The 13,089-nt window shown below is 66.1% G+C and overlaps 2 protein-coding genes across 9 annotated transcripts in view; both read left to right on the top strand.

Annotated features, from left to right (window-relative positions):
- The window catches only part of DAGLA (diacylglycerol lipase alpha), a 59,042-nt gene extending 54,710 nt beyond the window's left edge, over positions 1-4,332 (top strand). For all 3 annotated transcript variants that reach the window (XM_059710465.1, XM_059710466.1, XM_059710468.1), the window contains one exon: positions 1,026-4,332. In XM_059710465.1, the coding sequence (XP_059566448.1) occupies positions 1,026-1,965 (940 nt within the window). In that variant the 3' untranslated portion in view covers positions 1,966-4,332. The remainder of the gene's footprint in view (positions 1-1,025) is intronic.
- A 5,100-nt stretch (positions 4,333-9,432) lies between these two features.
- MYRF (myelin regulatory factor) overlaps positions 9,433-13,089 on the top strand; it is a 31,100-nt gene continuing 27,443 nt past the window's right edge. For all 6 annotated transcript variants that reach the window (XM_059710460.1, XM_059710459.1, XM_059710461.1 and 3 more), the window contains exon 1: positions 9,433-9,597. In XM_059710460.1, coding sequence (XP_059566443.1) covers positions 9,552-9,597 — 46 coding nt within the window. In that variant the 5' untranslated portion in view covers positions 9,433-9,551. The remainder of the gene's footprint in view (positions 9,598-13,089) is intronic.

Below are 13,089 nucleotides of genomic sequence, written 5' to 3'. Positions count from 1 at the left end.
AAGATACATGGCCCCCTGGTCACAAACACATAGGTTCACTCAGACCCGTTTAGACCCAAACAGATGGACACCCAGGCGCTCACGTACACTCACCGTGTGTGGTTAAGTACATGCACTGAAGCTGACACGGGCAGCTCTAAGCGCACAGCTCCACGCAGACAGTCCCGTGTAGGACACACCAAGACAGAGGCCGAGACGCACACACGAGGACACGCTTGGACAGGCAGCCCTGCACGGGGATGACAGACTACGCCTGCACCCAGACCCAGTCACACAGACACGCATGGCGGGTGACACGTGGGCAGCTAGTGCATACACTGCACATACAAGCAGAGCATGCACACAGGCTCCCAGACACCCCCCGCAGCTACACACACTCTTTGGGGGGTCCGCCTGCCTCTCCGGGACCCTTTCTGCCCAGGGCGGCCCCGATGTGGCCAAGAGGCTGATGAGAAGGGTGATCCACTGATCCCCGGCCCCACGGGGTCCCTGGCACCTCTCCCCGCCTTCCGCGAATTTCCTGAGGCAGCGCATGCCCAGAGGAGGGGGCATGTGCATTCTCACAGCTAGAACTGCTGCACCCCCCTTCCCCACCTTCCCCCCCTTCCCCACCTTCCCCCCCTTCCCCCCTTCCCCCCCTTCCCCACCTTCGTTCACTCCCTGCAGCGCATTGGCCCAGAGGCTCCAGGGCCCTGCCCAGCAGAGGGTGAGGCAGGAGGGGGGAGGGATAGAGCTCTGGGAGGGGCACAGGGGGTCCCCCATGGTGCAGTGACAGAGCAGAGGTTCCAGGGACTCCAGCCAGCAGGGCGCCCGCCCTGGCTCAACCCAGTATCGGCCGTTTTTCTGTCTTGGGTTCTCGTGAGTTTTCTGTTGCTCTTTTTAAAGGGTCCCTGCCCCTAACGGTTCAACGGCGGCTAAATGAACTTGCCCCTCTGCCCCTCCCCAGGCTCCCTCCGGCCAGGGAGCTGAGGGTCAGCCTCTGCACCCCTCCTGAGTCTCGCCCCTCCCTGCCCTGCTCTCTGCAGAAGCAAGTCCCAGTCGGAGATGAGCCTGGAGGGCTTCTCGGAGGGGCGGCTGCTGTCCCCCGTGGCTGCGGCCGCGGCCGCCCGCCAGGACCCCGTGGAGCTGCTGCTGCTGTCCACGCAGGAGCGGCTGGCCGCCGAGCTGCAGGCGCGGCGGGCGCCGCTGGCCACCATGGAGAGCCTGTCGGACACGGAGTCCCTGTACAGCTTCGACTCGCGCCGCTCCTCCGGCTTCCGCAGCATCCGCGGCTCGCCCAGCCTGCACGCCGTGCTGGAGCGCGACGAGGGCCACCTCTTCTACATCGACCCCGCCATCCCCGAGGAGAACCCGTCGCTGAGCTCCCGCACCGAGCTGCTGGCCGCCGACTCCCTGTCCAAGCACTCCCAGGACACCCAGCCCCTGGAGGCCGCCCCGGGCAGCGGGGGCGCCACCCCCGAGCGGCCCCCCAGCGTGGGGGCCCACGAGCGGGGGGAGGAGGAGGGGGGCGGCGGGGGGGCGCCCCGCGGAGAGCTGGCGCTGCACAACGGGCGCCTGGGGGACTCGCCCAGCCCGCAGGTGCTGGAGTTCGCGGAGTTCATCGACAGCCTCTTCAACCTGGACAGCAAGAGCAGCTCCTTCCAGGACCTGTACTGCATGGTGGTGCCCGAGAGCCCCACCAGCGACTACGCCGAGGGCCCCAAGTCCCCCAGCCAGCAGGAGATCCTGCTCCGAGCCCAGTTCGAGCCCAACCTGGTGCCCAAGCCCCCGCGGCGCTTTGCGGGCTCGGCCGACCCCTCCTCGGGCATCTCGCTGTCGCCCTCCTTCCCGCTCAGCTCCTCGGGGGAGCTCATGGACCTGACGCCCACGAGCCTCAGCAGCCAGGACTGCCTGGACAAGATCCGGACTCCCAGCCCGCCCGGCGCGGCCAGCGCGCAGGAGGACCTGGCCATCTCGGCGCGCTAGCCCCGGAGCAACTGCGCCGGCGCCTGTGCCAGGGCCGGCGGCCCTCGGGCTCCAGGCGGCTCCCCCAGGGCTCCAGGCGGCTGCCCCAGGTCCTGGCAGCTTTGAGGAGAGGCCCCAGGGGCCAGTGCAGCCTCAGGCCTGGGCACAGCTGCTGAGCTGGGGGTCCGTGTCCCTACCTCAGCCTAGGACCCCCAGAGCCAAGGCAGCTGGCAGCTGGGCTCTCCAGACAGGCGAGGGGTGAGGAGTGGGGAAGAGCCCGGGGCCCTGCCACCTGCCCCCCAGGCTTCCTGGCACCCCTACTCCAGGACAGGCAGTGGCATCCTGACTCCCTTCACTGCCCTCTGGCTGCCCTTCCCCACATATTCTCATCTGTGGTCCAGGCTGGCATCCGTCCTGGCCACCCCCCAGATCTGGTGCCTGCTGGCCAGCCCCTGGGTGACCCCCGCGGGGGCCTGCAGTGCTGTGTATGTTTACAGAAGCTGCTGGGCGGGGCTCAGGGTGTGTCCTGGGCTTGTAAGCCCCCCCCTCCTCAGTCATGTGTTCAGTGGTCCCTCTGGGCAGGGCAGGGGCCTGGAGGAGGTGGGGTCAGGACCGCCCCTCCTCTACTCATGTCCCTCACGCTGACCCCTCTGTCGATGGGTCCTGGGCACCCAGGCCCGCCCGCCTGCTCCTTACCTCCCAGCTCGTCTCCACCCCGGGGGTCCTGGTCATTCGAAGGACGGAGGGCACAGCTGGGACCACCCGGGCTGCTGAGCTAGTGCCCTGGGGGGAAGGGGCACCCCCAACCCCTCTTCCTTTGAGGGCCCCATGCAGCCCCTCCACATCACTGCCCCCCAGGCCTCAGCAGCCAGGCCCTCGGATCTGAAACCAAACACTTCCACTCCCCTCGTCCCTCCTCACTGGCCCGTTGACGGAAAGTGGGACCAAGAGTGGGGCCCGGTGGCACCCGGCTCGCTGCTGGGTCAGGGGCTCTGGGGCTGGCCTGGCGTGGCCTGGGGCCTCCACAGCCCCCCACCCCCCTTGAGCGCATCCTCCCCTCGGGTTGAGGACGCAGGGGATTTGGAGACCAGGCCTTCTCCCAGCGGCTGAGTGGGGGGCTGCGCATGCTCGCGTGGGGCACGTGGGTGCATGTGCATGGGCGCGTGCCGTTCCTGAGGGAGGGGCCTCGGGGGTGCCCACCCGCCTGCCTGCCGCCCCTCCCCCACCTGCCAAGAAGGCAGCCAGTGACCGTGATGTGGCCGGGACACAGGGTGAGCTCAGTTTTGGACGTCACCTGTTCTCCTGGTCTCACCTGCCGCTCAGACCCCTGATTTGGAAAACATACGTGCCAAGGCAACGAGCATCGCTGTGCCTTCGTCTCCCCGGAGGCATAACCCTCCCGTGCACCCGACCCCGGCCCCACCGTGGCCTCCCGTCCGCTTGGCTCCCCATCCCATGATCACTGGTACCTTGGGCCTGTGCCATGACCCTGACCCCGCTCACAGCCGGGACTGGCCCCGACCCTGGCCGCCCTGACCGAGGGGCACAGAGACCTGGAGGGAGCTGGGCCTCCCTCACTCTGTGACTCCCACTCCTCGCCAGGCTCCCAGCCCCTGCCCCAGCCCCTGCCCTGCTGAAGGCCCGCTGCTGGCATAGCCTGGGCCCAGCGCAGAAGCAAGACGAATCAGTGGCCCTTCGAGTGCAAAAGCAGACCAATCAGAAATCAGAGGAACATTCCCACGAGCACCCTGGCCAATGGCAGGGAGCCTTTCGGTCTGGCCTTTCCGTTCCTCCTCCGCCGAGGTGGGCCTGAGACCTCTAAGGGGCGTGGCGCCCACCCGTGCCCAGGACTGAGCCATCAGGGACAGGCTCCCCACCCCAAGGCTGCAGCCACACAGGGTTACAGGCTTGGGGCCGGGGCAGACTTGGACTCAGCCCTGGACGTTCCGGGGCCAGCCCACCCCTACCCTGCCTGCCCCCCCCCCCACGGGTGGCCTGCCGCGTGTCTCTGCCCTCCTCCCACATCACACTGGGGGGTCTGAGCCACCCCCCTCAGCCCAGCTCGGCTCAGCTTGACCCCCACTCTGTCCCCCAGACCCGCAGCACAAGCTCTCCCGGCCCTGACCTCCCTCCGGGGGCGTTGTTGGCTGCTGACCTCCATATGCAATCGATAGCGAGCAGCCGCCCCTCCCCCCCCCCCCCCCCCCCCGCACACGCACTCTACGTGCCATTCTCCCGTGACTTTTTTGTACTTAATGTATGAAAGATCCAAACTAATATTGCTGTACAAAGGAAAGACGAATTAATATAGCCTATTCTATAAATATATCTGTATATACAGGGCTCTGTACATTGTATAGACTGTGTATAAACTGGATGTAGAAGCACGCTGGCTGCCTGCGTGACCTCTCTGCCTAGCAGGTGGGGGGGGGGGGGTTGGGGCTGAGGCCAGCGGCAGGGGGCGGGGAGGGGGGACATGTGGCCCTCGCTGCTGCCCAAGCCCTGACCCAGGACCGCACTGAGCGGCCGGCCGAGAGACCAGAGGGCTTGGAGCCCTGTTTGAAGGCGGGCCCTGGCCTGTGAGATGGTGCCGGCGGCCTGTCTGACCCCCTGGGAAGAGGGGTCTGGGGCCAGGCTGGTGCCACCCCCTCCCCCCAGGGCTGAGAGCTAGGGGAAGGGACGGGGACTCCACTTCCCCCACCCCCATCCAGGTAACGCAGGGGCCCCTGGAAGTCCTTTCTGATGGCTCCCCCGGGCGCGTGCAAAGTCCCTGGCTGGGTCCAGGGCACCGGCCATCCTGGCTGCGGGACAGGGGGACCTGGGGAGCAGCTGCAGGACCCGGAGGGGAGGCGCCTTGGCCTCCTGCCAGCCCCAGGTCCCGTCCTGCCCGCTCCACACACCAGGTGGCGCTGCTCCTCCAGGCGGTCCCACCTCCGGGGGCAGTTGGGCCCGGCACTGACCCAGTCAAGCTTTGACCCAACCTTGACCTCCTTTTCCGTACACTGTGCACCCTCCTACCCTGACCCTTGAGCCCAGAGTGACCCTACCTGGTGGTGGGGGCGGGGGCGGGGGTGGGCAGAGGGTAGAACAGTGCCCGTGTCACTCAAGCCCCCGAGCACAAGAGGAAACGAAGGCTAGAGAAGGGCAGAGACCCGCTCAAGGTCACTCAGGTGGTAAGGTCAGACCTGGACCCAGGACCCAGACCTCCCAGCCTAGGACGCTGGCCTCCACCCTCACCTAGTGGTTTTCAGAGGTTCTTCCCACCCCGTGGTCTCACTTGGTTTGTAAATGAGCCTCTTCCATTAGTGGGGCAGAAGCAACTGGGGGCCAGAGAGGTTCTGTGACTTGCCCTGGGTCACACAGCAGACTGTGGCATAGGGAGGGGTCTCCAGAGGGGCCATTCTGGGAGGGTCTGGAGGAGGCACGCTGCCTCCCAGTGCCCACTCCGGACACTCAAATGGTCTCACCTGGGAGGAAGGTGCACGAGAGCTTAAGGGCCCCAGACCCAGGTGTGCCCTCTCACCCTAGTTGAGGGAGGCCGTGCCCCTGGCCTCACTGGCTGTCTGTGTTCCAGCTCACCCCCTTTGGGCTTCCTCTGTCCAATGGTAGGAGGCCAGGGCTGCAGGGCCCACGGAGGCCAGGAGGCCTGTGGGAGGGAGGCCTGGCCAGTGGACTGAGCCCCACCCTCTCCTGGGCTGGCCTCCAGCTGGTTAGTCATTAACCCTTAAGTCCCCGCCTCCCTTTCCCAGGGCTGCCTTCCGTCGGCTGCCTCCTCCTGGCCCTACTGCCGGGGGCAGGCCAGCACTGGGTGCTGCAGCCGGACCTGGAATCGTCGAAAGTACCATTTATCGATCACCTCCCCGGTCCTTGGCCTGCACTGTGAGGCGGGAGTAAGGGGCTGGTTTACAGATGATCCTTACAACTCCTAAGGACCGGAAGGCAGGCCTTGGAGGATGGCGGAGCCTCGACTAAGTTCTGGGTCCCTCACTGTGGCTGGGTGGGGAGAGGGTGCAGGTGGGGACTCCTCTCCATGGATGGGCCCCTCATCCAGGCAAGGATGCAAGGCTCTCTCGGGTGCCCTCACGGGCCCCAGCCACTGGCCTGCCCCCCTTCCATGCCCCCCGCTCTGCCCCAGCTGGGTGAGTTGGGAGATGGTAGCTTTAACTCTTGACCGAGCCCTCAAATCTGAGTCATTCCAGCCACCCCTTTTCCCAAGCCCAGAGCTGAAATCCCTGGACAGTTGCTCAGTGGCCTCATGGAGTCGGGGGAGATGGCGGGGCCTGAACCCCTAGCCAGGCCAGCAGCCACGGGATTAACGGGAGGCTCCATCCTGCCCCATCCCACCTCAGGGCTACCCGAGACAGTAACCCAGCCTCAGCAGGTGGGTGCTGGGAACAAAACACAGGCGTCTCCCCGTACCCCGCCCCGATGACCAAGACAGCGGCCCGGCTCAGCTCAGGGGACGGCCCTTCGACGGACACGCGGGGCCACGCGGGATGGGACCGCAGGGCCTGGGGGTGGGGGCGGCTGATGAAGAGGCTGGTTTTCCGGTTGGTCCGGCAACTCCTAAAACAAGTTCATTTTTTAAAATCGCAGGGCGTAGCTGGGTGTCTACTTCGCCCGCAGGCCAGCCTGCCGGGTGGGGGAGAGCCTGGGGGAGAGGCAGAGCAGCGGAGAGTAACCATTGTCTTCAGGGAGGCTGCAGAGGGAGAGAGACCTCTGGGGGGGTGTATCAGCGGGCAAAGAATAGGCGCCTCAGTGTGGCCCTCCCCCCTCAGCCTGCCCTGCGGGGGGAGCACACACACAGCTGGGGCCGCCAGCAAACCCCCTTCTATATATGTAAGCGCAACAGCCTGCGCCCCCGGGACAAAACCTCATTGTGAGGCACCCGCCGCCTGGGCGCCCCTCCCCCAGCCCCAGAACTGTCATGGCATTGACCCTCCTCGGTGGCCACCAGGGGCCTGCTGACTGGGCCACATCTGGGGCTCAGGCACCGGCCGCCCCTCCCCCCTGGCTGGTCACTGAGGCAGGGGTGGGGGGTGGGGGTGGACGGTCAGCCTCGGTGGGAGCAGCTTCCAGGCTCTCACCCCAGCCCCTCCGGGCGGCCCAGCTCGTCCCCACTCTCCTGCTCTGGGGGCCACCGGCTGGCAGAGCCGAGAGCTCCAGGCTGGCTTGGCTGGCACCCTGACCTGCGCCAGGTCCTCCCAGCCTCGGGCCGCAGTTTCCGTCTCGCTGTGAGGCAGGGCGGTGAGGGGGGATGGTTTTCAGCTCGGACTTGCAGAGCCCAAGAGGCTGCGAGCTGAGCGGAGCCCTTCCACGGCGACATGATTCGCTGGCTCTGAGATTCAGGAGTCCCTGCTTCCGAGGCCCCGGGGGTCGAGGATTTCGAAGTTTGAAAATGCCGTTGTCCAGCCGGGCAGGCACGGTTGGTTCAGTGGCTGAGCGTCGACCTGTGAACCAGGAGGTCACGGTTCGATTCCCGGTCAGGGCACGGGCCCGGGTTGCAGGCTCGGTCCCGGGGGCGTGCAGGAGGCAGCCGATCCATGATTCTCTCTCATCGCTGATATGTCTGTCTCACTCTCCCTCCCCCTTCCTCTCTGAAATCAATAAAAATATATATTTTAAAAGAAAATGTCGTTGTTCATTCATTCAACACATATCTGTTGAGCACCTACTGTGTGCCAGGTATGTGCTTGGTGCCGAAGCTACAGCAACGATTAAGCCAGAACAATCCCTCCCCCTCACAGGGCTTCCGACCTAGAGCAAGAACAAACACTCGATAAAACTCTCACAGCGAGAAGGAAAGGCCTCGCCAGGGGCAACTGCTGGAGGCAGGGTGTCAGACGGGTGATGTGGGGGCTGAGACCTGACTGCTGAGAAAGAGCCAGCCATGTGGGGACAAGCATGATGGGGAGCTGGAACAGCATGTGCCCAGCCCCCGCGGCAGGTGTGAGTGTTGGCGAGGAGGCCTTGGCGGCCGTGACTTAGTGAGCACCGGAGAGAAAAGTAGGCGCCGAGGTCAGGGGTGCAGGCGGGGGCAGACCCGACGAGGCCTTGGGAAGCAGGGCGAGAGGGTTCGCTATTGCTCTGAGTGCAGAGGGAAACCACGGGTTTTGGCAAAGGAGTGACATGACCTGATTTACGTTTTTAAAAAGGTGATCTGGAGGGATTGTGGGGATCCGTGAGGAGGGGGGCTGTGCAGTAGGCAGGAGAGATGAGGCACCCAAAGGTGGAGGGAGGGGATGAGAGAGGCGGGTTTACCTAGGACTCCCCGGGAGGTAAACCCTCCGGCCGCACCCTACCACACGGGGCAGCAGTGACAGAGGGCAGCTCCCAGGGTCGCCAGGGTCCGGCTCTCAACGCTGGCGTTGACCTCATCACCCGGAAGCGCTTAGAGCAGTGGTCGGCAAACTCATTAGTCAACAGAGCCAAATATCAACAGGACAACGATTGAAATTTCTTTTGAGAGCCAAATTTTTTAAACTTAAACTATATAGGTAGGTACATTGTTATGAACTTAATTAGGGTGCTCCTAAGCTGGCCTTTGCTAAAAACATCCTCCATCTGATGGAGGTACGTTCGCCGAGGTCGACCCCTTCCAACTCTCCCATCCACACTCGTCTTGTACACTTGTTTCGTCTATCTCCTTTCCGAAAACCGACTTCTGCGCACGGGCCACGAGGTTTCAATCGCACTGTACGTGCGTGCCCTCAGTGGTATTTTGGGGAAGAGCCACACTCCAGGGGCCAAAGAGCCGCATGTGGCTCGCGAGCCGGGGTTTGCCGACCACTGGCTTAGACCGGTGCCACCCAATACTGCAGCCACTCAGGACTACTTAGACCTGAACCTGTTACAATGAAACAGAATAGAAAGGTCAGTTCCTCAGCCACCCAAGTAGCCACATCTCACGTGCCCAGTGGCCACATGTGGCTAGTGGCTACCACACCGGCCAGCACAGGGGACACTTCCATCATCACAGGGAATGGCACTCACGGCGCCCCCTCGCATGGGGCTTGCTGTCACTGCGCCTCGGTTTCTCATCTCTAAGGCGCACAGCACAGGGTCTGCTGGGCCGCGTACCCAGCTGAGGTCATTACTGCCGATCTGGGGTGAGGAGAGGAAATGGGGGGTGTTTCCGAGGTTTGGTTCTGAAAACCTGGTTCAGAATCCTGCGATCCCCGCCCCCCACCCCCCCACCCCCGCCCTCCGTCCGAGGGGAGGGCGAGGACTGCGGGGCAGGGAGCGGCCGCTGACACAGCCCCAGCCACGGCGACCCGAGCCCAGCCCGCGAGCCCTCCCGTTCCCCCGCGAGGCCAGGTCGCCCCGCCACCCCCTCCGGGGAAGGACCCCTCGGCCGCCGCCTGGGGAGCCGCGCGCGTCCCGTCCCGTCCCGTCCCGTCCCGGGAGCTGCGGCGCGGGCCGGCCGGCAGGGGGCGCAGAGCGCGGCGGGCGGGGCGCACGGGGCGCGCGGGGCGGGCGGGGGCCGGGCCAGGGCCGCGCGGGACGGGGGACGAGCGGGCAGCGGCCGGCGGGACCGCAGCGGCAGCGGGAGCCGAGCCGGGATGCCGCGCCCCCGGGCCGGGCTGTAGCGCGCGCGGGCGGCGGCCATGGAGGTGGTGGACGAGACGGAGGCGCTGCAGCGCTTCTTCGAAGGTGAGGGACCGGCACGGCGGGGCGCCCCACCTCGCGCTGGGAACCCCCTCGGACCTCCCCGGGACCGGGACCCCGGCTGTGCCTTCACCTCTGGGAACCCCGGACGCCTCATCCAGGCTGGGCCCCCTGCAGGTCACTGGCCACCTCCACTGAGCTGGGCTCCCGGCTCCCGGCCCCCCCCTCCCCAACACACAACTTCTTTGGAGTTTGGAGTTGTGTCCCCTTCCATGCTCGGTCCTCCTGCGTGCCTGCAGCACCCCCTAACCCCCCCAAATTCGGATACCTCCAACCCAGAGTCTGGGGACCCCCTACTGTGCTTCTCTGGAGCCTCCCCCAGGCCGGGACCCCCAGAACACTTGCTGGAATCTTCCATGTCTCAGGCTGGCACCCCAACCCCTAGCGTTCCCCCCAGAGGCCAGGACCACGGCCCAGAGATGCGCCCACTGGTGCGCCTTTCGGGTTGCCCCCCCCCCCACACACACACATCACCCCCGTGCCCAGACCCCAGGGACCTTCCCACCTCCTCCCTTGAGTCTGGGACCCCCTTCAAGACGGCCACCCCCTTCTGCAAGGATGCTCCCTCCCCCAGGGCTGCAGGTCCCCTCCAAGCAGCTCCCCCTCCGCTGTTTGGGGCGGGGACCCCTTCCCCAGCATCCGCAGTGGGCTGGGCCCCCCCCCAATGCCTTCCTTGGGCTGGGACCCCCTGAGTTGGTGTCCCTAATGCCAGCCCCTTCCACGCGGAGACCCTCCCAAAGCTGTGACCTGCATCCTGCCAGCCCCCCCCGCCCCCCAGGCTCCTCAGGACTCTGTTGCACCCCCCTCCTCCCTTGTCCCTGGAGCTTTGCCGCTCTGACCCCACCCCTCACCTTGACCCTGTCAGGACCCTACCAGGGCTGGGGTCTGCACACACCTTACAGTATTTCTCCTACCCCCGCCCCCACACAATGGCCCTGGAGGTCCATGGATCTGCCCCTCCCCCAGGGCTCTGCCCCTCCGGGGTGCTGGGTTCTAGAGGGATGGGGCCGATGGGTGGGGCGGCCGAGGTGCAGGCTGGCATGTCCCAGCCCACCCTGCGGCTCAGACCCTCACAGAGCATCTGGCCAGACCCTCTCTCCGGTCCCTAAGCCTACACCCTGCCCCTCCACGCATTCAGAACCCAGAACTCAGCGATCCAGAAACTTCCATGGGTGTGAACCTGCCCCCGGGAGGCAGGGGTGACCCAGGGGGCACTGTGCTGGGGCCACTAGGCCACTGGGCCACAGGGCCTGGAATCAGGACCCCAGTTTCAAGCCCAGTGCCCAGATCCCAGGCCCCACGAGGGAGAAAAGACGGCCCTTCTCTGCCTCCGTTGCTCCCTCTGGTGACTTGGGGGCGGCAGCCTCTGCCCCCTCCTGCTTGCTGAGCAGGCCAGGCAAGGGCACCCCAGGCCTCAGGCCTCCCCTGCGGGGATGCTGGGCTCTCCGACACCCCTGGCCCCCACGCCATCAGTTTCCCTGGAGAAATGGAGGCTCTGGGCCCTTGAGAGTCCTGGGCGGCCAGCCCCCCATCAGCCCCAGGGGTTCTCATTCTCCCCAGACACTGTTCACCCTTTAGGAGCCTTCGGGGGGCTCTATGGGGGTGGGGGTGCCTGGGGGCAGGGAGAGGAGACTAGTCCTGGCTTGGAGGGTACGCTTTTGGGGGTGCCCTGAGCCTGCTAGTGCCCGTGGGCCAAGCCCCCTTGCTGCCTGCAGATACCCCCACGCCCCGGGGCCCTGGCGGAGGGATGGGCCGGCTGGCCTGGCTCCCCGGCTCCTGAGCCAAACCTTCCCTCCTGGCTTTGGGTGGGGGGTGGGGGTGGGGGCTGACGCCACGGCTCAGCCATGCGGCTGCCTGGCGGGAGGCTGCGCTGCTCCCTCCAGAGAGATAAGAGGAGACTCAAGAATGTCTGTGGGGAGCAGGGTGGTGTGGGCTGCCCGTGGGGAGGGCCCAGGGAGCCGGGCTGGAGTGTTCCCAGAGGCCGAGGCGGGGAAGGTGGGGTGGGCGCTGAGGGCAGGGGCCTCCGGGGCCACGCGGGAGGGGACGGCCCTGCAGGGGCTCAGGTGGGCAGTGGTGTGTGGACGCAGCGTGGGTGTTAGGGAACTCCGGGGAGCGGCGGGGCCTGGGCATGCTCACGGGTGTACGGATGGAAGTGGGGGGGGGGGGGGAAGCTGTGCTTCTGCGCCTGTGCCGTGTTCTGAGTGTGTGGGAACAATGTGTGCCCGCACTCGGGACTGGGACACCTGAGTTCTCCCCGGTCCCCGCGCGGCCGTGGCCTCTCCCCTGGACAGTGGGTACAGGGGCAGGGTCTGTGCCTTCTGCTCTGGGGAGCATCGGGACCCCGCGTCGGGCATGGCCCACTGTCTAGGCACATCAGGCGTACGTCCTGGTCCTGCCCGTGTGGGTGGGCCAAGCTGTGCCCACCCGGGGGTGGTGGGCTGAGGGCTAAGGCGCTTTGGCCTCAGGTGGAAGGCTGGGGCAGGGCGGCCCCTCGAGGCTGGTACAGCTGGGCCCCCGTGACCACCCTGCTAATCCCCTGAGGGAGGCTGCAGTCGCCCACAGGCCGGCAGCGAGAGGACCCTCGGGGTGGGATGCACTGGCTCCCAGCAGGTAACAGGGCTGACCGGCCGGAGCCTTGAACTCCCAGAACCTGGTTAGGGACCGGGGCAAGGCAGCGCCGGAGACCCCAATAGGACCTTAGAGGTTCTGGTGAAGGCTCGGCCACCCAGCGCTGTGTGACCTTGTGCGGAACTCTCGCCCTCTCTGGGCCCCTTTCCCCACCTGCAGGACAGGAGGGGGTGGCACGGAGCTGATGGTACCTTCAGCTCTGATGGGCCTTGTCTCAGCCCAGGAAGGAGCGTGGGAGGGGGAGGGGCTGGCCATGACTTTAGGGGCGCGTGGGCTTGAGCCCCCCGAGAGCAGGCTGGTGTGGAGGAAGCCTTAGAGCCTCACAGGCTGGGGCCTCCACGCAGCCCCTGGAGGTGGGAGCTCAGTGCTTTCCCGCTTTGCAGACCCGCTGGGGCGCCTGGCCTGTGACTCCTCCTCCCAGGCCTCAGGTCCCCTCCTGGCGCGGGCAGGTGTGTCGGACCAGCGATGGGACTTCCCATGGGATTCTTTTTAGCCTCAAACAAAGACAGACTCTTTTTCTTTTTTTTTTTGCCTTTGTCCTCTTGATGAGATATCTAGACTGGAGACAGGGCCCCCCACCCTGCCCCCTCCGCAGTCCCCCAGAGCACCAGGATCCTGGTTGGAGAGCCACCCTTCACCCAGCCCTGGGGTGGGGGCTGGCACTGTCCCCCCTTTTCCAGGGGCCAACAGAAGGGGGGTGGCCAGTGTTAGGCAGAGCTGACACCGGCCCCTGCTCTCTCCCCTGCCGCCAGGGCCGTGGGTGGCCCTTCTACGGGGACCGGCACCTCTGCCTCCAGAGGGCAGGAGGCGGCCTCGGGGAGACCACCTGTGACCGCAGGAGAGGACCCC

This window comes from Myotis daubentonii, chromosome 9 (genome assembly GCF_963259705.1).
Source record: "Myotis daubentonii chromosome 9, mMyoDau2.1, whole genome shotgun sequence".
In the NCBI taxonomy this organism is placed as follows: domain Eukaryota; kingdom Metazoa; phylum Chordata; class Mammalia; order Chiroptera; family Vespertilionidae; genus Myotis; species Myotis daubentonii.
This window is presented reverse-complemented; position numbering and strand designations above follow the sequence as displayed.